Genomic DNA, 24,820 nt, shown 5'->3' with positions numbered 1-24,820 from the left:
TCGAACTCGAGACCTTTGCCTTTCGCGGGCAAGTGCTCTACCAACTGAGCTACCGAAGCACGACTCACGCCCGGTACTCACAGCTTTACTTCTGCCAGTACCTCGTCTCCTACCTTCCAAACTTTACAGAAGCTCTCCTGCGAACCTTGCAGAACTAGCACTCCTGAAAGAAAGGATATTGCGGAGACATAGCTTAGCCACAGCCTGGGGGATGTTTCCAGAATGAGATTTTCACTCTGCAGCGGAGTGTGCGCTGATATGAAACTTCCTGGCAGATTAAAACTGTGTGCCCAACCGAGACTGGAACTCGGGACCTTTGCCTTTCGCGGGCGAGTGCTCTACCAACTGAGGTACCGAGGCATAACTCATGCCCGGTACTCACAGCTTTACTTCTGCCAGTACCTCGTCTCCTACCTTCCAAACTTTACAGAAGCTCTCCTGCGAACCTTGCAGAACTAGCACTCCTGAAAGAAAGGATATAGCGGAGACATGGCTTAGCCACAGCCTGGGGGATGTTTCCAGAATGAGATTTTCACTCTGCAGCGGAGTGTGCACTGATATGAAACTTCCTGGCAGATTAGCTCAGTTGGTAGAGCACTTGCCCGTGAAATGCAAAAATCCCGAGTTCGAGTCTCGGTCGGGCACACAGTTTTAATCTGCCAGGAAGTTTCATATCAGCGCACACTCTGCTGCAGAGTGAAAATCTCATTCTGGATTAATGGGCATGTGTACGTGAGCACTGGTTTGCTGAGTGGCAAAATGAAATGTTTTCAGATGAGTTCCTCTTCAATTTGTCCTGTACTGTTGGCGACATACGCATTCAATGCCACCATGGTGAACGCAATTGGGAAAACTGTATTGTTGAGTGATATAACAGACAAATGACATGTGTGATGGTTTGGAGTGCCATTGCCTATAGCACGTGATCTTGTCTCCTGTGTTTTGAGGGTGATCTGAACAGCTACCACTGCATCAGGAAAGTTTTACAGCCTTAGGTATTGCCCCTCTTGGAGGCCATTCAACATGCCATATTTGAGCAGGACAACATCCGGCCACATACAGCAAGAAATGTGCAAGCCTTCTTCAAAGAACAACAGGTAACACTGCTCCCCTGGGCCTGCCTGTTTGCCTGGCAAGTCACCCATCCAACACATCCGGGATACGGCCGGTTGGCAACTTGTTCTTTCAGGTCTTCCTGGAGGCACAGTTGATGCTTTGTGCATGTGCCTACAAACTGCATGGCAGATTATTCCCCAGCAGCATATTCAAGTACTCTTTGATTCCGTAACACAATATCTAGTAGGCCTGATTGCAGCATGTGGTTCTGAATTTCCACAGTCACAGTGCATGTGCAGTTCTGTAATGCTAATCATTTGTGTGGTGTCATGTCCCTAATCACTGGAATAAGTTTCATTGTGATCACATTTATCTGTCTTGGTATTTTACTTTTTCCAAACAGTAGTGTAAGTAACAAGTAAAATATTAACACCTTTTAAGAAATTTTCATATCCAATTATTTTCATTTTTGCTTCTTGTCTTTTGGTATGTTTTCTTAAGTCATCATTCTGACACATTTCTTTTTTCTGCTTCTCCACTGTACTCTTTCTCTTCTCTCTAGATATAAAGAACACATGAAACTAATGATAAGACATTGTGTGTTGCCACTTACATTAAGATTTGTTTTCCTTCACCACTCTGTAGCATCTTCTGTTGCATATACTTAATTGGTCCCTCCCCTCCTGTTTCACCCAAAGTAGCAATCATGTCACCCCTTGAAGGATCCATGAGGGCAACAGCAGATGAACCAAAGAACAGTGCTATTTTTTGAAAAGTTGAAGTGGGAATGTGTGAAGAGGCATAGTCAGCTTCAAAGTTCTGTTGATGGCTTATGTTTATTAGAGCATCTGCCTCAAGTCTTCCTGTACTTTGTTGAAATGCATTAAACGAATTATGCAGACATCTGTGGCTGATGGAAGAGTCTGATCCTGTTGGAAAAAGTCAAACACACCCATAAAGAAAAGAACAGGTGGAAGCAACATTAAACTCAAGTAAACTCCAAGATATTCAACTTAATAGCTGAAGTGATGAAGCAATAACACTTGGTAAATAGTATTGTTTCTATTTGTAAATGAAAGCAATACAGAAAAATTCTACTTAATAGCTGGGAGCAGATTATCAAACACACACAAAGGTGTCAGAGTACTCAAATTTGGTACAAAGTTGTATGTAAGTGTTTGAGGGGAATGGGTGTTACAAGACAACAGGAAATTCACCCAGGATAGCACACCAATGGAGATGTAGTCAGATAAAATAAATAAGGCATCAGATGTCAAACCAATTATTCATCCTCTCTCTCTCTCTCTCTCTCTCTCTCTCTCTCTCTCTCTCTCTTCCTCTCTCGCATATTTTTGCCTGACCACTTTGATATAATATCGGACTACTGACCTATATCACAGGTGAATTCCTTTGTAAAAATTCTAGAATAAATCTGTTTTATAACAGGCTCATAAATTTTATAAATAAATGCTCACCTCATGCCATCCAACAACATGGCTTGAAAAGTCTAAATCTACACAAACAGAAATTTTTGAATTCTTACTCTATACTTTAAAATCTCTCAGTCAACATAAAATAGCTGCAGATATTTTCCCAGACCTTTCAAAAGTCTTCGATGTGCTGGATTACAAAATTCTGCTAAAAAAATTAGTAAGACAGCTACAGTCAGAACACATAACTTCAGTGTCAGTTCAACACTCTGAATAAAACAAGTACCAATTCTTTTCTTTCCAGTGAATTACTAAGAAAGCCTCGGGGCTCAATCATAGGACTGTTACTCCTCTTGATTCATGTGGATGACCTTGTAGAATACATGAGTCCCCCAAAAAGTGTCCTATTTGCCAGTGGTACAAGTATATTGCTCACTGGATCGTCCCCAGTAACCTTGCAGTCAACAGCAGAAGTTCCTACATGAAGACTTTCAGAATGGTTCATCAAAAACAATGTGTAGATTCTGACAACACTATATGTTACAACTTTCATTTATTTCCACCATGTAGCCAAATGTCTGTTCAAGCAAGGTTAAAAAATGACCCTCTAGAAAATGTAAGCGTGACAAAATTTTTGAGTCTGTAGGTTCAGCATGATTCAAAACGAGACACACATGGAAATAATTTGTCAAAGAAACTCTCATCTGTGTGCTATGGTCTAATTCAATATTCTATAACAACAAAAACAACAATACTGCTTGCATAATATACACAGTTCTGTTCACTGAGAATTCAAAAAAGAGCTCTAAGAATAAACTGTGGCTTAAAAAATGGAATACTGAGCTTGTTGTTCTTAATGGTTATGCTTATTCAGTTATGACTACCCCTTGAAAAGAGGCAATTTACTGCAAAACAAGAATGTACACAACTACTGTGCCAGACAGCTATCAAATATACACGAAACATATCCCAGATCATCATCCTATCAGAAGAGCGTAATTAACATTGGTGTTATTACATTACATTATAAGACACCACAAGAAATAAAAATTGCTACATATTCAATGTTTAAAATTAAACTAAAGGCATTTCTATTCTGTAAAAGAATTTATGACTTTGTAAAAATAAATTTTACTTAAACAATTACTGACAAACTTAGATTGTAAAGGTAGGTGCCTAATTTTAATTTGCCTAATTATTTCAATCCATCCACAAACAGTTACTGAGAAATGCAGATTATAAAAATATGTACCTAATTACTTTTACTTCTGTTTTACTGAAACTAAAAGTTACTAATCCTTATTTTGACCTGTGGTGCCGATGAGGTTGACACCAGCATCGATCTGAGTATCATCTTTGAACTAAACTAAGTTTATCTTTGGGTGAAACTTCCATGTTAGTTCTGTGTAAGCCTTGCTTGTGTAAAGAGGTGAATAAATGAACTACTGTAAAATGGGAGTGTTGTTTGGTGTAACCGACCCGAATCTCTCCCTCACTGATGACCCCAAGTTGTAACGTCTTCTGTTTTCATCATTTTACTGTGTCCGCGACCTCCGTGTCGGTTATTTTCGCATGTATTACATTGACACAGCATTTAAACAATGACTTAACGCCTAACGCTGGATTTTGTGATCGACATGCATCGTGTTGTGGGCGATGTACACCCGCCAGGACTGCAACACGATGCCTCTCACTCGACGATTACGCCTATTTCGCCAGATGTTTTCGAGCCTGCAACAATAAGTGAGGTTAGAAGTGTGCATGACTCCGGCTATCAAACGTCAATCCGGACACACCCACAACGTGTTGAGCTTCCGAAACTGCAATCGACACATTACGGTGTCTCACCCGCGTCGGCCTTCCACGTCGCGACGGATCGCACTCAACCACAACATGTCATCTTCATACTGCCACCCGAACAGCCATCGTTGCCACATCCCCTGGAGGCACACTCTCCTGGAATACTACAGCAACAACAGCTTGATTGTGGCAGTGCCCCGACGAACTCAACTCAACCTGTTCTTCCAAACATTCTAAATTGTGGACGAAGTGTTCAACCATTACAAACTCGATGAGTCAACCAGGTTTCTGTGCCTCATCACCCACCTGCATGACCAGGAGGACTTGATTGCAGACCTGGTCGACTCCTGGGACTCATCTACCCAGTACACTCTAGCCAAAGAGACAGTACTACGTCGGCTTGCACGCTCAACTGAGGCAGCAATACGGCAAGTGCTCCACGTCGAGCAACTAGGCAACGACAAACCTTCCCAGCTCTTGAGACGGCTATGTGCCCTTGTTAGTGCTGTCTCTGACACAGCTCTCCTCGCCATCTGGTCAGATAAACTATCTCCTCACATCCACTTTGCTCTGGCTCAAAGGCCTCCTGAACCTGTCGAGCAAAGAATGACGATTGCTGACAAGCTACATGATGCATCACTGCTCCATTTCACCAGCCACTGCCTACCTGACAAGTCTCAGGTTCAGGTTCATCGCCCTGCAGCTGGACGCAGCCAGGACCGTACTGTGCCAACTGTTCCGCTCGCCCCGGGAAGCAGTAAACAAGCAACTGAGACATCACCGGTTCTTCCCGCGGTCATGCCCCCTCCTGCAACAAAACCTGCTGTGGCCACCGAACCTCAGCCACTGCCACTGGCAACGAACTTTCCGCAGGAAATGCAACTGCACTACCCTTACTGTTACTTCCACACACGGTTTGGTGAGGCGGCACGGAACTGCAGACCACCCTGCTACTTCCCAAATGCCAATCGCAGGTAGGTTCGGGTGCTGTCTCCTGTGCACAACATGACAGGCATCCCCCAGTGCTCCATTCTGTCTGGGAATGAACGGATAATTGTGGACAACTTTACATTAAAGACATTTCGTTGGGATACCTTTTCTAGTGGACACAGGTGCCCATGTCCTTAGCGTCATCGAACATCCGCCCTTATCATACTTCACTGCAAGCCGTGAATTCAACTAAACGACAATGCTCGGGTTCAACCTCACACATTGTCTCACTCTCCACAAACTGCAAACTTGAGTGGACTTTTTTAGTGTGCGAAATTGACGAACCTATACCAGGCATTGACTTATTGTGACACCACAAACTTTCACCGGACCTAGTGCAAAACACTGTGTTTCACCATCCGTCCAAGACTCACTTCCCCTGTGCTCTGTCGAGCAACCTACACCATGACACATCGGTCCCCCAGGCTCATCTCATCCACACATGCTTGTCTCTGTCGATGACGTTACAAGAAACCACACATAAGTGCCTTGTCAAGCTTGAACACGTCACTTGCCTATGCAAGGAAAACTTCCAGCTCTCCCTCCAGCTCCACAAAACACAGCTCCAGCTCTCCGATACAACAAAGGAATTACAGACACTACAGCAAGGACAAAGCAAGGTCAGTAAGTGTGCCGAATCTGCTTGCAATCCCAGCAATTGAGCTTCCATGTGTTTACCTCCCACTACTCCTCGCAACTGTACTATCAAGACTGCCAAAACATGTACTGACAGTTCCACAGGGCCACACCCTCCTAACACGGCAGCGTTTGACACTCGGCCGGACACAAGTGTGCATGCGCGACGAGTGTCACGTGTTCCTGAACTGACAGCTCCTACCCTGCCCCTCGTGGACAGTACCTCAAACAATGCAACTTTGGCTCCTGCATGCCGCCATGTGACCGCCACTGACAACACAAACAGTGCACTCACACCAAGTGTTTCGCCCGCAACCGTGCTGCCACAGGCCGCACCCTCGAACAATGGACTCACTAACGCTTCACGAGCTCTACCGAGCTCACCGGACCACAGTGCCACTGCTTCAGGCTGGCGGCAATCTTGTCACATTGACTCCTGGGACACTTCACCGCTTCGGCTCCCGTCGGATCCGCCGAGTGGCTCCGAACACCACGACCACACCTCGCCTGCCCCGCCCGCCACACATTGTAAACAAACTGCCTCCCGTGCCATTGGCACGCTTCACAAGCTTCGCCTCACGCCAGGCCCCCCCGATCTCCAGTAAACCACATCGACTTTGTCCCCAGTGCCTCTCCGACCTTAAAAAAACAGATTTCTGAACTACTAAGCTCCGGCGTCATTGAACCCTCTGCCAGTAGCTGGTCTATGCCCATACACATGACACCCAAGAAAGACGGGTTGTGGCGCATGCACGGAGACTACCGTCGACTTTACCAGTTCCCTCGCAGGTGCGGCCACATTCTCTGTCTTGATTGCAAACGGGCCTACCACCATATCCCCATGGCACCTGAAGACATCGAGAAGACAGCAATCACCAACCCGGGTTATTTCAGTTTCGATTCATGGCCTTCGGTCTGAAAAACGCAACCCAGACCTGGCAACGCTTCATCAATGAAGTGCTATTCGAACTAAAATTCTGCTTTGCATATCTTGATGACATTCTTGTGTTCAGCTCCTTGAGGACAACATTCGACATGTGCAAACTGTTATGAACACTCTTGCGGCAGCAGGCATCGAGACCAACCAGGACAAATTGCAGCTACATCAACCTGCTGTCACTTTTCTTAGTTTCCGTGTCTCTGCCGACGGCATCTCACCGCCCCCTGAGAAAGTACAAACAATACTAAACCTATCCAGACCTTTGTCATTCAAAGAGCTTCGGCGCTTTCTGGGGATGGTTAATTATTATCACCGACATCTACCTTGGGCTGTGGAGATTCAGGCTCCACTGACGAACACCTTGGCAGGCACCAAGACTTCTGGATCTCGGCCCGTTCCATGGACCCCTGCTATGACTGCCTCTTTCACTGCCCTCAAAAATCTTCTTGCCAAAGCCTGCACCATCACGCATCCTCATCCCAATGCGCAGCTTTTCATCACGACAGACACGAGCGATACTGCCATTGGCACTGTCCTTAGCAAGACAGTCGACGGCCAAACTTCGCCTCTGCAGTTCTTCTCGCGCAAGCTCATCGATGCACAACGGAAATATTCTGCGTTTGACAGGGAGTTGCTCGCGGTCTACGAAGCGATCAAGCATTTTAAGACTGATGTTGAGGGACGCCCTTTATGTTTTAATAGACCACAAAAGCCCTGGCTGCGGCCATTACAAACCCGCCAGCTGACCCGCCTCCTCGCCGCTTCAGATACATGCACTTCATATCTCAGTTCACTACCGATGTCAGACACAGAGACATAAAGGGTGCTGACAATATAGTTGCTGATTTCCTTTCACGAGTCGATGCCGTTCATTCGCTGTTAAACCTCTCTCAACTGCCTAACCTCCAACCCACCGACGAGGACACACAAAACCTGATTTCAGAATCTACCTCTTCACTACACTTCGTCCGCACCACCTTCCCTGGCATTTCTGGTGAGATCTGGTGGGACGACAGTACGGGCATGTTATGCCCCTTCATCCCAACCATGCTCCATCGAGCTATCTTCAATGTGCTGCATAATTTAGCCCATCCCGGTGTTCGTGCGTGCGGAGCGCTTTTTGTGGAGAAATGTCAACAAGGACTGCCAGCAATGGGCACACTCCTGTGTCACGTGCCAACGCTGCAAAGTACACAAGCACACTTCACTCCCCCCCTTGGCGCCTTTTCGATCCCTCCTGGGCGTTTCCAGCATATTCACATTGACACTGTCGGCCCTCTCCCCCCCTCCTCTAACGGCGTTCGTTAATTCTCTCGTCTATCGACCAAACGACTTGCTGGGTCGAGGCTGTCCCCCTCCCCAATATCATGGCAGAAACTGTTGCTCGAGCTTTCGTCGAGTCATGGGTATCACGTTTCAGATGTCCAGCTATCATCACGACTGACCAGGGCTGACAATTTGAGTCGGCCCTGTTCAACGAGATTTGTAACATTTGCAGCATCCGGCGTATCCATACCACAGAATATCACCTGCAAAGTAACAGGCTAGTTGAGCGCTGTCACCGCAATTTCAAGGCAGCTCTTCGATGCCACGACTCTTTATGGACGGAGGCCCTTCCTGTTTGTGCTACTCGGCATTCATGTGATCTATAAGGAAAACCTCAAAGGCACAACAGCCGAGTTTGTATACGGCCAGAACATTGTTCTCCCTGGCGAACTTGTGAGCCCTTCTGCTTCTCTCCCTCAGTCTGACTTACCTTCCTTCGTGGACCGCGTCAGATGCCACTTCATCAACCTCCACATCCCTCCGCCTGCCAGCCATTCCCGCCCTAAGGTTCACGTCCTGAAATCTCTGGACAACTGCGAGTACGTCATGCTCCAAGATGACACTGTCCGTGCTCCCCTCCAACCTCCATATACCGGCCCATACCAAGTTCTCTGGCGCTCAGCCAACACCTATGATATCCAGATAAAAGATTCAGCTGTTACAGTCTCTCTCAACAGACTTAAGCCCGACATGTCGAGCCCACTTCTACGCCCCTTCAGGCCATGACCACGCCACTCACTGTCACGGCGCACGACACTCCGACCACTCTCACTCGGTCGAGTGACTTCCAGCTCCAATCGTCAAGCTCTTCTCTGACCTTGCCCTCTACTCCGGTCTCACGCACTCCGTCGAGTGATACATGCTCCCCACATTGAGCTTACGTATGATCACGCCCTCACTGCCAGGCCCTACGCCGGTCCCTTCGACCTCTCCCCCGTCGCCTGCCTCGCCCTGTTGAGGTTTCTCACGCCCCCCCCCCCCCCCCCATCTTGAACGTGCCCTCACTCGAGGCGTTTGTGGCTGTCCCCCCAGATATAATCCATGACATCTCTATAATACTACGTGATGACACACTGGTCATCTTGTGTTTCCCTTCATCCGGTGCTCATGACACAACCTCCGCCATTCCCTGCCACCTGGTGAAATGTGTCCCCCTCTTGCCTGACATCGACCTGGACATGCTTCGTGTGTTTGCCACACCTACTAGAGACATCGTCGTCATTGCTCCGTTCCTCCCGCAAACCGCCGTCCTCCCTGTCGCCGCACGACCAACGCGCTCAGTACGACGCCCGGCACGCTTCAACAACTTCCAGGTTCGGTGGCCGAATCTTCCTTCACGACATCTACTGACACAGCTCCCCGACGACGCTGTCGAACCGACCGTGGCCTGGCTCCTGCGGACCATGCCTGCCGACGCCATAGCCACCCCTCCCCCCCCCCCCCGGGCTCTCAAGGGTACTCTGTACTGCGGGGGAGGGGGGGGGGGGGGGGCTATGTGGCGCCGATGGGGTCGACACCTATCCAATATCACTTGCATAATTTGGGCTGTACAATAAAACCAAACCACATTTCTTTGATTTAAAAAATAAATATTTGTCTCAAACAAAAAACTTTCATAAATTTAAAATGATCAAAACAAGGTCATGGCAAATATATGTAAATGACTGATCATGAATTACTACATTTAGCCACAAGATAGGCTATAAAATACAAATGTTTTCCTTTCAGAAAATATCTGCAATAAAGGTAAGGTGCAAAATTCTAATAGAGCTGAACATTTATCCTCACATGTTTTGTTACATCAAGTTACATAGTGCTTTCAGTAAAATGGACAGAGCAAGTGCGTTGTTTTGCCAGGTGGGTGGAGATGGGGTTGGGGGGGGGGGGGGGGGATGTGATCTATTAAAGTTACTTTTCACTCTACAGTCATTACAGCGTACCAGAAGCAGTAAAGTGGTTGAAGGTTCTCTGTCCTTGACAAAATTACGAAAATTATTTTGTATAAATGCTACACATGAAATAATTGAGTTTAGGGCTTAAATGGTCCGTAGTTCAGAAATCAATAATTACTTACACTTAGCTTTGTAAATTTAGTTGATTTATGTAATACTGAATTGTATATAAATACTTTGTCTATTTTTAATTTACAAAGAACTACTAATGAAGCATACAGTTAGAACTTACGCTAATTTTGTTTATATTCAGTGCAGCAAAGGAAAAATTTGCCTCCTTTCTACGATACCATCAATATTCATTTTTGTGTTGTGGATGAGCCAGCCATGCTCTTTATTGTGCTCCAAGGAGCAATAATAAATGAACTTTATTTATCCTCAGTAATGGAATTCAACCAAATAGCCATTCACAGTTGTCTCAGTCCTACTAGGTTCTAGTCCCCCAATCACTGACATGGAAGAGTCCTTCCAAAGGAAACATCAGTGTAGCCATAACAGTGGACACTCCAGGTAAAAGGTCTCAGTGAGATGGAAGCTTATAGCCAGTCAGAGGTAGCATGGTTGATGCTGAGAGATACCTCCATCAAATGGACTGGAGATGCAGCCAGTGGGATCTGGCAGTGGTGGCAACTTGCATACAGATGGCCTGCAAGTACAGATGACTTCAGGCCAAGAATGGAGGAATCGAACAAGACGTGGAATGAAGACTCAGGATGTGGCTTGGAGCAAAGACGTGAGTGGCTGCTATGGAGAACTTGAACGAGGCATGGAGCAATGATGTCAATGGCCAGTGTAACTTGGATCAGAAGTGGAGAGAAGATTTGAACGTGACTCGAAGAACTGTGATGAAGGAAGTTCCAAGTGAGGTACCAGTGACAACACTTGCTGCTTGGCCCAGGACAACTGATCATGGTTGGCAAGGCGGCCTTCTTTATAGCAGACTGGTGATAGAATACTGCCAAAAAAAGTACTTACTGCACAAAAGTGAGCAGTACAAATAATTGTGGTATTCACCTGTGGACATCATGTAGGTACTTCTTCAAGGAGCTAAACATTTTAACTGTGCCATCACAATACATATTTTTGCTAATGACATGTCAAAACTGTCAGTGACTCTGCGAGGAGTTCAATATGCTCACTCAACTGAGCATAATGTAGGGAGATAGGCTTGTGCATGTGAGTGTGTGTGTGTTCCTGCTTGTGTGCATGTTTTTTAAGTTTGGAAAAGGAATTTCATTCCGAAAGGTAGCAAAGCTTTGTACCTTTTGTTTGTGTACCTATCGATGATGCAGTGCTTCTGCCTTTTGGTGAGTCATCCCCTTTATTCCTAAATAATTCGTAATTCTCAACCAGAACTTTCCGTACATTATAATGTGTTCATTAATGTTAATGGTAATCATGTATACATATCCTGTAAACTAACTCATTCCAAACCATTTCTATAAAATAATCATTCAAATTATCTGTAGAGCACCTAACCAACTGACCGGCTGGCACGTGATTTGTGGAAGACGAATTGGTGCCTGTGATGATGATGTTAATTGCGGTGACTCTCGTGGTGAAGCTAGAGCCATGTGTTACCATGGTGGCTGCGGGTGATGTGGCTGATAACAAACACGATGTGCTTATGTTGGAGTCATACTGTTTATCCTGTCTTCCATAGTGGCGTTGTCAACAGCCTGGAGAAGCAACAGCCCACAGTACACATCTGTGTTGCATAGCAGTGGACACCAGGGAATACAATACCCCTCTCCTCCTGGAAAAGAGGTGGTGAAACGCACTTGAAAGTGAAGCAGCTGCTGCCCAGAAGAGGCACCATGGACTTCGGCAGGCATTGGCAGCCTATGAAAGATTGACGTTCGATCAATGGCGATCACCCGAGATGTGACAATGTCAATGGGCTGATGACACATCCCATGTGGCATTGATGTAGCCAATGGGGAAGGCCACCACAGCTGGGGACCTGAATACCACAGACAGGCAGGGTCATACTCAAGGAAGGCAAATCAGCCGCTGGAAGGCAGTGATGCAGACAAGATCAGGTGTGGCCCAGGGTTTCATCAGAACTTCCATGAGCATTCCCTCATATGCTGGAGGAAGAGGAGAGGGCATGGGAGCGACTGTTCAAGCAAGGTTAATATGGCAGGGGGCAATAACTTACAAATGGAAAAGGAAAATGATGGAGAAGATGTGACAGTTTGCATCAACGGGCTGATAGAGGGCAGCATAGTGGTAGCAGTGGCGGCTGGTGACTTATTTGCACCCACTAACAGCATTGGGGCAGCACAGATACAAGCACCTACACAGGCACATGACCCAACTCCTTTGCAGCAACAAGGGTGGCTGTGAAGGAGCCGGCAGCAGGCGACAGGCTGGTGCGACATTGGTGACAGGCCATTGGGACAGGCTTAGCCGGAAGGTGATGGGCTAGTAGGACATCAGCAAGGAGCTGACAGACTCAACCAGATAAGCATTGGGCCAGTGGGATATCAGCTGGGAAATGAGAGGCTTTGGCAGATGTCAATACTCCAGTGGGACTTTCACAGGGTGCTGCTGGGCATGGCTGGAAGTGAGGGAACAGTGGGAGTTCCGTGGGGAACCAATGGGCTCAACCAGAAGTAACAGACTAATGGGATATCAGCGAGGAACCAACAGGCATGGCCTGCTGTTGATGCTCCTGTGGGCTGTCAGCAGGATGCTAACATACTCAGCTGGCGATGGCTTTGCTTGTGGTGGCAAGTGGCATGCAGGTTAGCTTCTGTAGAAGTTTGATGTTCCATTGCATGCACTGTACTGGCAGCACCGGTGCCAATACAGTCAGAGGCAGTGGATTCATACTGGAATGAGACACATGTTTGTGGTGAGAGAGAAAAAAAAATCATTTGGAACTGTCCTAAGTAGTGCACCAAGATGGGTAGCTACACTGGGTCAGCACGGAAAGTGTGAAAAAGTCTAACAGTTACTAATGGAACAGAATCCACTTCTCATCACCAAGTTTTGTGTTATAGTCAGGATAGCCACACAAATTAATGTGTCCCAGGTAGCAAGAATAAATGAGCTTTATTTACTCCCAATAATGGAATACAGTCATTTGGACTTGAAATCAACACTACTTGGTTCCAATCCACTGATAGACACTAACATAGCACTGGGAGAATCCTGACAAGGCCGGTGTCACTGTAGCCGCATCAGGTAGAGCGATAAGGGTTAAGGACAATCCAGCAGAGACGTGACAGACAGAAGCTTGTTGCCAGTCAGAGATAGCGTAGCTGATGTAGAAAAATGGCTCAATCACACAGGTTACAGACACAGCCAGCATGGTCCAGGAGCAACCGTCAGCTGTGTACACCCAGGCCCCAGGTGAGGTGCTTGTTGGGGACAGCTTGGAGGACTCAGATGATGATGATGATGATTTGGCTTTGTGGGGTCGCCAGCATCCGTACAATTTCCCAATCTTTCTATTTCCAAGCTCACCAATTCCCAAAATGATGATAAGATGATGAGGACAACACAAAAACCCAGTCTCCCGGGAGGAGAAAATCCCTGACCCGGCTGTGAATCAAACCCTGGACCCTGTTAGAAGCACTCAGGGACACAACATGAAGACTTGAGATCCAGTTCAGAGCAAAGGCATCATTGGCCAGTTGAAGAACTCAAACAAGGTATGGAGTGAGGACTCAAATTCAGCTCCAAGAAAAGGGCTGCGCTGAGACAAAGGGAGCAGGCAACAGCACTTGGCGCTTACCCAGAGCGACTCTTGATGTGAACTGCCTCTGGTCCGCCAGGTGGCATCCTGTATAGCTGCCCAGCTGAAGACTATTGCAAAGGTGATCTGTGGGCACACGATCTGCAGAAGAAGAATTGGAGTCCACGATGGCAGCACTAATTGCAGCACCTCACGTAGCATGCCTCTAGCAGCAAAGGTAGCACCATGTGTTACTGTGGTGGCTGTGGGAGATGTGATTGACAACCAACATGTTGTGCTTATGTTGTGATTGCACTGTTTGTTCAGCCTCTTCAGCTGTGGTGTTGCCAGTGGCGAGGGGAGGTCGCAGCATGCAGCAGCTGTCTGTGTTGCATAATAGTGGATTCCAAGGGGTACAATATTGATATGTATCTGAAAAATTGAAACATTTTACTGTTTGTTTTTAATTTTGTAGAATCTGATTCTGCTGGCCACTAAAACTGCAACAGCAAGAAGGCAACATGCAACAAAAACATCAAATTTGAATGAAGTGTACTATGTGCATGGATATGTACTGATTATCAGTTCAGCACAAGTGCACACTTTAGGTAGAAATACTGCCATTTACAATCTGTATATGAAAAACAATTATGCAGTGAGTTCCTCATTCATGAATCATATATGATCCAGCCACATTAATGTGACCAACAACCACCTTTTACAGCATGGAGAGGAAGAGAGATACCAACAGGGATGTGGAGCCACGCCACCTTCAGTGCTGTGGTCAGCTGCACTAGGTTTCTTGGTTACAGATCCATGGCATGAACAGCCCAATCGAGGCGGTACCTCAGACTCTCTATTGGGTTTTAATCTGTGGAGTTTGGCAATTGGAGAGTCAGGTAAACTCATCCTGGTGCTCTTCGAACCACGCACATACACTGCGAGTTGCATGACATGTTGCATTGTCCAATTGGTGCGTGTCACCTTGCCAAGGAAAAACAAACTGCATGTAGGGGTGGACATGGTCCCCAAGGATAGTTGCATACTTGTGTTGATCCATTGTGCCTTCCAGAGTGAAGAGCTCACTCAGGGAATGCCTCAAAAGCACTTCCCAGACAATGATTGTTGCAGAGTGTTTGCTTTCAGACACTTCATACCACACACACAAATGGCCATCTATCCAGTGGAGCATGAAATGTGATTCATCTGAAAAGACCACCTGTCACCACGCAGCGAACATCCAGTTGCAGTATGGCATGAAATTTTCAGCCTTTGGCATTGATGAATAGCAGTCAGCATGGGAGCGTGAACTAGGTGCCTGCTGTGGAGGTCTGTATGCAGCAATGTTCGCTGAACTGTGATTGAGGAGAACTTAGTTCATTTGGGCAGTCAGTTGCACTTCTGTTCATATTTACACATCTCTGCAGCTGTTGTTCATTCATCATCTGTAACCCGCGGTTCACCACAGTTGCCTCGGCATCAGTTTTGCCATGTATGCTATATAGTAACAACAGTGGCATGCGAACAGTTTACAAGCTTAGCTATTTCAGTAAAGCTTCCACTCTCGGCCTGAAAGCTAATCATCATGTGCTTTTGGATGTCAGATAAATCAGCCTGTTTTCGCATTATGACTACTACTGCACTGGTTCCTGAATCCCTCTGAAACGCTTGATACACCCTCCACTGCTAGTGCTACCACCTGCCGTAAGTGATTATTGCATGTTGATGTCAAACATATGCAATGGTCACATTAATGACACTGGACCACTTATCCAAATCTTGTTTTCTATGTGATGATCATGTTATCTTAGCCGTTTCGGAAAAGCTTCCACTCTTGACCTGGAAGCTAATGATCATGTCCTTTTGGATGTCAGATAAATCCATCCATTTTCATATTATGACAATGGCTGCACTGTATTTGCATCTCCCAGACATATTTGATATACTCATCACTGCTAGTGCTGCCACCTGCCATCTGTGAGTGTTTATTGCTTGTTGATGTCAAACATATGCAGTCGTCACATTAATGTCACTGGATCATGAATCTGAATGTTGCTTTCTATGAGATGGTCATGTTATACCTTGTGTAAAAAGGAAGAATGTTTACCAGCAAATATGTGAATTCAGCCACAGTAGAACTGTGGTTAATAGAGACCACAGTTTATTGTTCCGCTGTATTGCATTGTTCAGTATCCAACAACTGTATCATAAACATTTAATTGATGGGTTCATACTCAACACTAAGCAGGTATCAATGTTCCCATGTCACAAGTGCCTAGGAGGACTCGTATACTGTTCACTCGGCCATGAAGAATCATGCAGATGTGTTATGTACCTTGAGTCAAGGAATAGGCTTGTTTGCAGTAAGGTAAGTACCACACACACAGTGAGATGGTGTTTGAAGCATCACAGGCTGTCAGCATGGCAATTATTGTTGTGGCTTCCCTTGATGTGGCAGCAGATAGAGGCACGCCAACAGTATGTGTGATGGTTTCAAGGAGAATAGACTGCATCCATTACTTGGACAGCAAGCATTAAATTTCTGACATGTTAAGCCCTTTGATTGCTCCTATCTTTGTAGTCTCCATAATTTTATATTTGAACAAAGGTACAGAAGAGTGCATGCTTCCCTTGTTGTGGCTTCCCTTGATGTAGCAGCAGATAGAGGCACACCAACAGTATGTGTGATGGTTTCAAGGAGAATAGACTGCATCCATTACTTGGACAGCAAGCATTAAATTTCTGACATGTTAAGCCCTTTGATTGCTCCTATCTTTGTAGTCTCCATAATTTTATATTTGAACAAAGGTACAGAAGAGTGCATGCTGCTCTTTCTGTAATGATCTACCTCTATAGAAAGGGTATTTGACTGTGGCCATGGCCAATATATTCTCCAGCCTGTATGATACTAACTTTTGTGTCCTGTATAACCCAAAATCAACAGCTACACACAACAAGTAAAATTTCATCATTTGCTACCTTTTGTACTGTTGTCATTTTAACATGCAGCATGCACATAACTATAACCCCAGAAAGATGCACAGTTATTTAATACAAAGAACAAAATTAACAGTAACAGACCACAGTCCATAGATCAAAGGCTTAATGTGGTACAACAAATTGCCAGAATCAATAATAGCACATTCTGGGGATTCATTTAAAACAAAAGCAAAATCGCTTATTGTAAATAAACATCTTTATTCACCGACCAATGGAAAAAGTTATAAAAGTAGCTTTAGAGTATGAAATAATCTGTGTAGTATAACAGAAATTGTAAGTTAAAAGCAGATGTAAATGGTTTAAAATCAACCAATGGAGGAAAACTCTGTGTTTAGTGTTTTGTTTTTATTCTAGTACGAGCGAAACTCACACACACTAAAGCAGTGCCCATGCACCTTCAGACAGCTTCCCTTTCTCCCACAACTGCTAAATGCTTCCCCCCAACCCTTCACAGCGAAGGTCTGCATGCTGCTAATGTGTTAAGAACAGCTCTAAACCTCTTGAAACATTCGAACGTAATTGTAGTTGATATTCCACGCAGGCATGACTTAATATAATCCTCGGGTGTAAATAAGATAGTAATAGCTACAAATAGACATTATGCAGAAATCTGCAGCACTTTAGTTTTCATAGGATTGAAGCTCACAAATTTGGTAGAGAACTTTACACCACTCATGGCCTTCACCTCAACTGTTGTGGGAAAAATCATTTAGCGACTATAATTTGTCATATAACTACAAATGCAAGGACAATCAGATCTGAACGAAGAGAGTACCACTACACAAGATAACTATAGGACTAGGTGTAGGCAGACTACATTGGACAACTGGCTGGTGAAAAAAAAAGGTAAAAGTGCTTCTTCACAATCTATCAGTGTGTGGAAACAGACCAAATTGGAGAAATAGATAGTGAAAAATACATTCAAATTAAACTTCTTTTTGAGAGAAAACAATGTAACTGCTTCTGCTAAACAAAACCTGGCAATTTATCACCAAAACATTAGAGGCCTCTGCAGTAAGGTAAATGAATAAGCCCGGGGCCTCATTATGCAAGTGATGAGGAAGGAGGAGGGGGAGGAGTAACAACCTCGTTTAAAAAACCAGAGTTCACCTGGCCCGGGTGATAGTACTCTGTCAGGGCCCCTTTGCTAGGGTTACAGCGAAGACCTCAACGGTAGTGAAGGCGGAGAGAACGAATCTCGGTACGGTGGAACTAGCGGAAGAGGCACATAATACAATAAATCCACCTTGCGTCTGACTTGTAACAAGCGGCACTGTGGTCGGCGTCTGTTCACCAGAGGTGCGGCCGTAATACAAATTCTGGAACTAACCACTCCAGTCTTAACCACTGAGCTTTTCTGAGCTCAACCCTTTGATTCTAAGTACTATTATGGAGCGTTTTAGTAATTACAAAATTACCCCAGGTGGTAACAAATCCTCCGCCATCAGTGGCGCAACTAGTCTATCGGATTCTGGGGAGACTAGGCTGAAACGCTATATCCCAAACCAGAGGAAATCGAAGTCTTTTGACCGACTCATGCCCAAGGTCGAAACATTTTTTGGAACTATCAATATTAACTCTCTCTTGACACCAGGAAAACTCTATAAATTAGGAGACACACTAAAAGAACAAAATATCAAAATTTTAGCCCTGCAAGAAACAAGGTTGCCTGATGAGAATACCATGGATTTTGGAAACTACCGATTGTTTAAAAGTAAAACAGACAAAAGAATTCTTAAAAACACTCCGCATCTGGGTGTTGCATTCGCAATTTCGCAAGACATTCTTGGCTCCGTAATCGAAGTAAATCCAGTAAACAACAGACTAATGACAATTTCCATGAAATGTGCAAATAAAATGTACTGTTTAATTAATGCACACATGCCTATCAACCAGGAGAATAAAACAAATCCAGAAAAAGTAAATAAGTCATGGGAAGTGTTAGAGAATACAGTCTCCAAAATTCCTCAAAATTATGTAAAGATTTTAATGGGTGATTTTAATGCACAGTTAGGGAAAGAGAGAAAATTTAGAAAAACGGTCGGTGAATTCCCTGCACATAAATGGACCAATCAAAATGGAAAGAGGCTGGTAGAATTTTGCAGAAATTTCAATCTCAAAATTATGTCAAGTCATTTTAAGAAAAAACCTTCAAAACAAAAGACATGGCGATCACCTAACAAGGACATAGGTGAATTCCAAATTGACCATATTGCAATCTCGTATCCATGTCACAAAGAAATTTTAAATGTTCAAGTTCGTAAAGGTGCCAATATTGACTCAGACCACTACTTAACCCGTGTGAAACTAAAGCTAAAACCCCAAAATTTCAACAAAAGGACACCATTAATTCCCAAATTTGACACCAGTAAAATCCAACCATCATTATTAGCAGACGAATTTGACAAAACAAGTGCACAAAATTGGGAACAACTCAAACACAAGATTATCAAAACAGCTCAAGATCAAATTCCTTTACGAAAACACAAGAAACATGCTTGGTGGAATGAAAACTGTGATCATGCAATCAAAGCCAGACAAGAGACATTTAAAGCATGGAATAGCAACAAGACAGAAGACACATATGATACATTCCTGACAACTAGAAAAGACACTTCAAAACTAATTAGACAAACAAAAAGACAATATGAGAATAGTCAACTCTTAGAAATTGAAGAAGATTTTCAGAAATACAATACCAGAAATTTTTATAAAACTTTTAAAACCAAAATAAAGGGGTACCAACCCCAGAATCTTTGCTTCAAGAAGGAAAATGGACAGTTGGCTCTTAACAACCAAGAAAATTGCAAAGAACTTTCTAAATATTTTAAGAATCTTCTAAATTGCCCCGAGCCCACAGAAAGATTTCCACCAAAAATTCCCCAACAATGCAATCCAGTTTCACTTGCACCAAATGAAGAGGAAATCATTAAAGAAATTCATAGGTTGAAAAACAACAAAGCATCCAGTGAAGATGGAATTGTTGCAGAACTTTTAAAGGCAGCTGGTCCAAAAACCGTTAAAGAAATTACTTCAATCATGCAAAACATTTGGCAAACTGAAAAAATTCCTGATGAATGGAAAACCGCCTTGATTCACCCACTTCATAAGAAGGGAGACAAAACTGATGTTAATAATTACAGAGGAATTTCTCTTCTTCCAGTCACATACAAAATCCTCTCTCAATGTCTTCTGAACCGAGCACAACAACAACTTGAATGGAAAATTGGCGAATATCAAGCAGGTTTCAGGCCAAATAGATCTTGCCCAGAACAGATTTTAGTCCTCAAACTAATTCTCAGACATCAAAAAATTTACAATAAAAAACTAGTTTGTACCTTTGTAGATTTTAGAAAGGCTTATGACTCAGTGGATCGTGAATCTCTTTTCCAAATTGTGAAAGAACAAGGCCTGGATCCTAAAACCACGGCAATTATCAGAGACACGCTAACTGGTACAAAATCAAAAGTAAAGTTCAGAGGAGAAATTTCAGAATCCTTTGAAATAAAAACAGACGTGAGGCAAGGTGATGGACTCTCTCCGTTGCTATTTAGCTGCGTTCTAGAAAAAGTAATACAAGAGTGGCGCGAACGAAAATTGGAGTTCAAAATTGACCAACCAGTGAAATTAGGACGAACAAATATTCGAATAGACTGTTTGGCCTTTGCAGACGACTTGGTTATTCTAATGCAGGACATCCAAATTGCTCAGAAACAAATAGAAATTCTTAAAGAAACAGCAGAAAGAGTAGGTCTCCAAATCTCATTTGAAAAAACACAGTATATGACTAGCAACAAACTGGCACCCAAACTTTTAGAAACTAAGTATGGAAAAATCAAAAGAGTTTCGCAATTCAAATATTTAGGTGAAACAATCTCAGAGACTGGTCTAGAAAAAATTGGAAATGAAATTCGTTGTCAAAAGATGGAGACAGCTTTTAGACTTACAAAAGACATCTACAACAAAAAATGTCTCTCGAGGTACTCTAAATTGAGACATTACAACACGGTCATAAAACCAGAGTGCCTTTATAGGGCTGAAACGCTAATTTTAAACAGAAAAAAGGACATTCAAGAAATCCAAAAAAGAGAAAGAAAAGTAATCAGAAAAATTCTAGGTCCAAAATATACTGAAGAAGGAACATACAGGCTAAGAGCAAATAGTGAAATTCAACAATACACCAGCATATATTCGGATATGAAAAAACGCAGATTAAAATTTTATGGGCATATTAAAAGAATGGATGCTACCAGACTAACTAAACAAGTAGTGGAATTCTACGAAAATCGAAGTAAAGCTAAATTTGAGACAATAAAATGGATTGCTGCTATAAAAGAGGACATGAAAGAGGCAGATATAAAACAAGATGAAATTCAAGACAGAAAATTATTTAGGCAAAAAATTCATGACTGGGTAGTTGGTCAAGCTGAAAAACCAAAGAAAACTGGAACCACATGGTCTGATGAAAGGAAAAGAGCTCATTCCGAGAGAATGAAAACAATTTGGGCAGAGAGAAAGTCTAAAAGAAAATAACTGAATGCCCCGTGATTGTACTTCGCGTGGTCCAGTAGGGCCCAAACATGAATAATAATAATAATAATATCCATGATCCATGAAGTACAGACTATGCCCATGTTCTGTGCTTTAGTGAGCACCATCTTAAGTCTAGTATAGAAAAACTTGCAATAAATAATTATTACTTAGCAACATCATTTTGTAGAAAGTGTAAAGTGGTGTTGCCATTCATGTCAAAAACAGTGTCACATGTAAAGCGATTGAAGTGCAGATTTATTGTTAAGAACAACATTTGGAAATGTGTGTCATAGAATTGTCTTTGAATAACTCCCATATATCAGTAGTTACAGTGTACAGAGCATCTTCAGGGAACTTTAGTCTCTTTTAGAAGAAGTTAGATGTTCTCCTAACATACTTATTCAAACACAAAAGAAGTGTGATAGTGCTTGCAGACTTCAATGCAAACTTTTTAACAAATTCCAGAGACAGATCAGACCTAGAAACTCTGATGTCCACATATAATCTTGCTTCTGTAATTAGCTTCCCTACTAGAATAACTTCATGTACAAGCACACTTTTTGATAATATATTTATAGACCAGAGCAAAATAGGCGATACAACTATCAGGTAAGTCCTGACTGGTCTCGCTGGCCATGATGGACAAGAACTGACAGTAAATAGTGCAAGTATCTATGAGAATGATAGTCGCCCCAAATGGAAAATAGCTATGGCATTTAATGTTGAAACTATCCAGACTTTTAAATCACATCTCCAAGCCACAGACTGGAGACCTGTGTATAATTTAGAAAATGCCAATTCCAAGTACATCTTTTCACTAATGAAGTGGCACTGATATTTGAAAAAGTATAAGACCAAAATACAAAACATACCAAAAAGCCCTGGATAACCTGTGGCATTAAGATTCACGCAAAAGGAAATGAGAGCTGTACATCAAAAAGTTTGTATCTGCGCTCAAAAATTAATAAATCTAGTAATAAAATCAAAATAGTATGGGAAGTGATAATGAGTGAGACTGGTGAAAATTTCCCAAATAGATCCCAAAACACTGTTCTCAGTAATGAAGGTAGACAAGTACAAAATCAAGAGATGGTGGCAAAAATTTTTAATGAGCACTTTGTAAGTGTTGCTGAGAAAAAAGGACACAGTGGCTCCTTAGAAGAGGCCTTAAAATACTGAAAGGTAATTTCCCAAATGCAATAGAGCAGATAGGTATAGTCCCTATAACAGTAAACGAAGTAAAAAAGACTATTATTTCCTTAAAAAGCAAAAATTGAAGTGATGTCGACAACATCTCCAGCAAACTGCTAAAAGCCTGCTGCAATCAGTTCAGTGAAGTCCTAGTTCATACATTCAATGCTTCTCTGAAACATGGTATCTTAGCAAAGCCTCAGATGTTACAAACTATCATCCTCTCTCTCTTTTGACTACATTTTCTAAAGTCCTCAAAAAAATTAATATATGCCAGGATAGTCAGTCACCTAGAAGACTTTGCAATAAATAGTAAAAACCAGTTTTGATTCAGAGAAGGTATATCCACAACTGAAGCTATATTTTCATTTACCAATAATGTTTTGGAATGCCTTGACACAAAGTCATTGCCTGCAGACATATTTTGTGATCTGTCCAAGACCTTTGACTGTGCCAATCATAGAATACTTATAGAGGAAAGCATGCCACTAGGACAAATGGGCAAAATCCTATTTACAGGGCAGACAACAGAAAATAATGTTAGATGGTAACAATATGCAGGTAGGAGGGGTACAGTTCCTACTGGGGAACAGTAAATTATAGAGTTCCACAAGATTCTGTCCTTGGTCCCCTGCTATTTTTATAATATATCAATGACCTACTTTTGTCGTGAAACACAGCAATCAATTTTACAATGTTTGCAGATGACACAAGTATCTGAATTGGTTCACAATAAATTCTCCACCAATAGACCTCAGCAAAACCAATTCATTCATTTACATTCTGGTCACAAAAGCCTAACTGGAGGTACACATTGCACATGGGAGCCAGCAGAAACAGAGGGTAGACTGTTTGAAATTCTTGGGCGTACATGTAGACAACAGGCTTGACTGGGAGTACCACATTCTCCAAGCTCTGCAAAGGCTTAGTTCAGCAACATGTGCCATCCAGATAATCGCCAAATTTGGAGACATCATTGTCTCAAAATCTGCTTCCTTTGCTACTTCCATTCACTTATGTCTCATAGATCTGGGGTAATAACCGCTGTTGAAAAAAGTCTTTACAAGACAGAAAAAGGTTGTCCAAATTTTGTGTGGAGTGCCTCCAAGAACCTCATGTCACAACCTTTTTAAGCAAATAGGAATACTAACCACTACTTCACAATATCTCTTTTCAATCATGACATTCATGCTTCACAATCCTTCTCAATATGAAATGAATGAAACATACTATCATCATAACATAAGAAGGAAATGTAACATACACTGTGACCTGAAAAATTTGTCTCTGATGCAAAAAGGTGTAAAATATACAAGCACAAAAATCTTCAATGCACTTCCAAGTAATATTAAGTGTCAACAAGGTGATAATGTACTGTTTAAAAGTAGGCTAAAGGAGTTCTTGCTTGAAAAAAGTTACTATTCTTTAGAAGGATTCTATAGCTGAGGTAGCTAAGATTATTTACCATGTATTATTGTGTATTCATGATTCAATATATCTTGCTGCTTTAATTGAATTATTTGGTGATCTGTAAGTCAAGAAGATGGTTACTTTTACTCTATAAATATTGTTTAGATAAGACCTGAAAATTGTATCTTAACCTTATCTTAACCTCTGTTTGTGAATGTAGTTAGAACCTACTGATTGTGTTACTTTATTATTATTTTTAAATTGTATTCTTAATCTTTGTTCATTGTCCTGATGGAAACAAATGTAATTATGAATTAAATGTTTTGACTTGTTCCACATCCATACGTTACCACGCAAAGTATGGATCTATGGAATACATACTGCAATAAAATAATAAAATCTCCCTGTCTCCTGCCTCTCTCCATCCCTCACTCCACTCCACCCTTGTGTGTGTGTGTGTGTGTGTGTGTGTGTGTGTGTGTGTGTGTGTGTCCTACAAGTGTGAGAAAGGAAATTCATTCTGAAAGCTAGCAAAGCTCTGTATGTTTACGGTGACTCATCTGCTTTATACCTAAATAATTCATAATTCTCAACCAGAACTTTCCGTACATTATTATATTGCCTAAAGGAAATACAAATATAAAATTGGAAATTGAAGTCCACATAATTTTACAAACAAAAATGGTCAAAGACTTGTATAACTCTGCAGAGAACACAACCTTATATCTAAATCAACATACACATGGAGACACCTAGACTGGAGGTAGGGGGAGCTCTTTTTGAAGTATTGAGAGGAGCACACACAGGCTCAGACCACTACTTAGTTAAAATTAAAATCAAATTCACTTTATTAAAGAAAAAGATTGGAAAA

The 24,820-nt window shown here is 42.8% G+C and overlaps 1 protein-coding gene across 1 annotated transcript in view; it reads right to left on the bottom strand.

The window, feature by feature from the left end:
* Positions 1-24,820, bottom strand: part of LOC124713135 (ubiquinone biosynthesis protein COQ4 homolog, mitochondrial) — a 117,788-nt gene that overhangs the window by 61,380 nt on the left and 31,588 nt on the right. Inside the window, exon 2 of the mRNA XM_047242926.1 lies at positions 1,670-1,985. Coding sequence (XP_047098882.1) covers positions 1,670-1,985 — 316 coding nt within the window. The remainder of the gene's footprint in view (positions 1-1,669; positions 1,986-24,820) is intronic.

This window comes from Schistocerca piceifrons, chromosome 1 (assembly GCF_021461385.2).
Source record: "Schistocerca piceifrons isolate TAMUIC-IGC-003096 chromosome 1, iqSchPice1.1, whole genome shotgun sequence".
In the NCBI taxonomy this organism is placed as follows: Eukaryota; Metazoa; Arthropoda; class Insecta; order Orthoptera; family Acrididae; genus Schistocerca; species Schistocerca piceifrons.
This window is presented reverse-complemented; position numbering and strand designations above follow the sequence as displayed.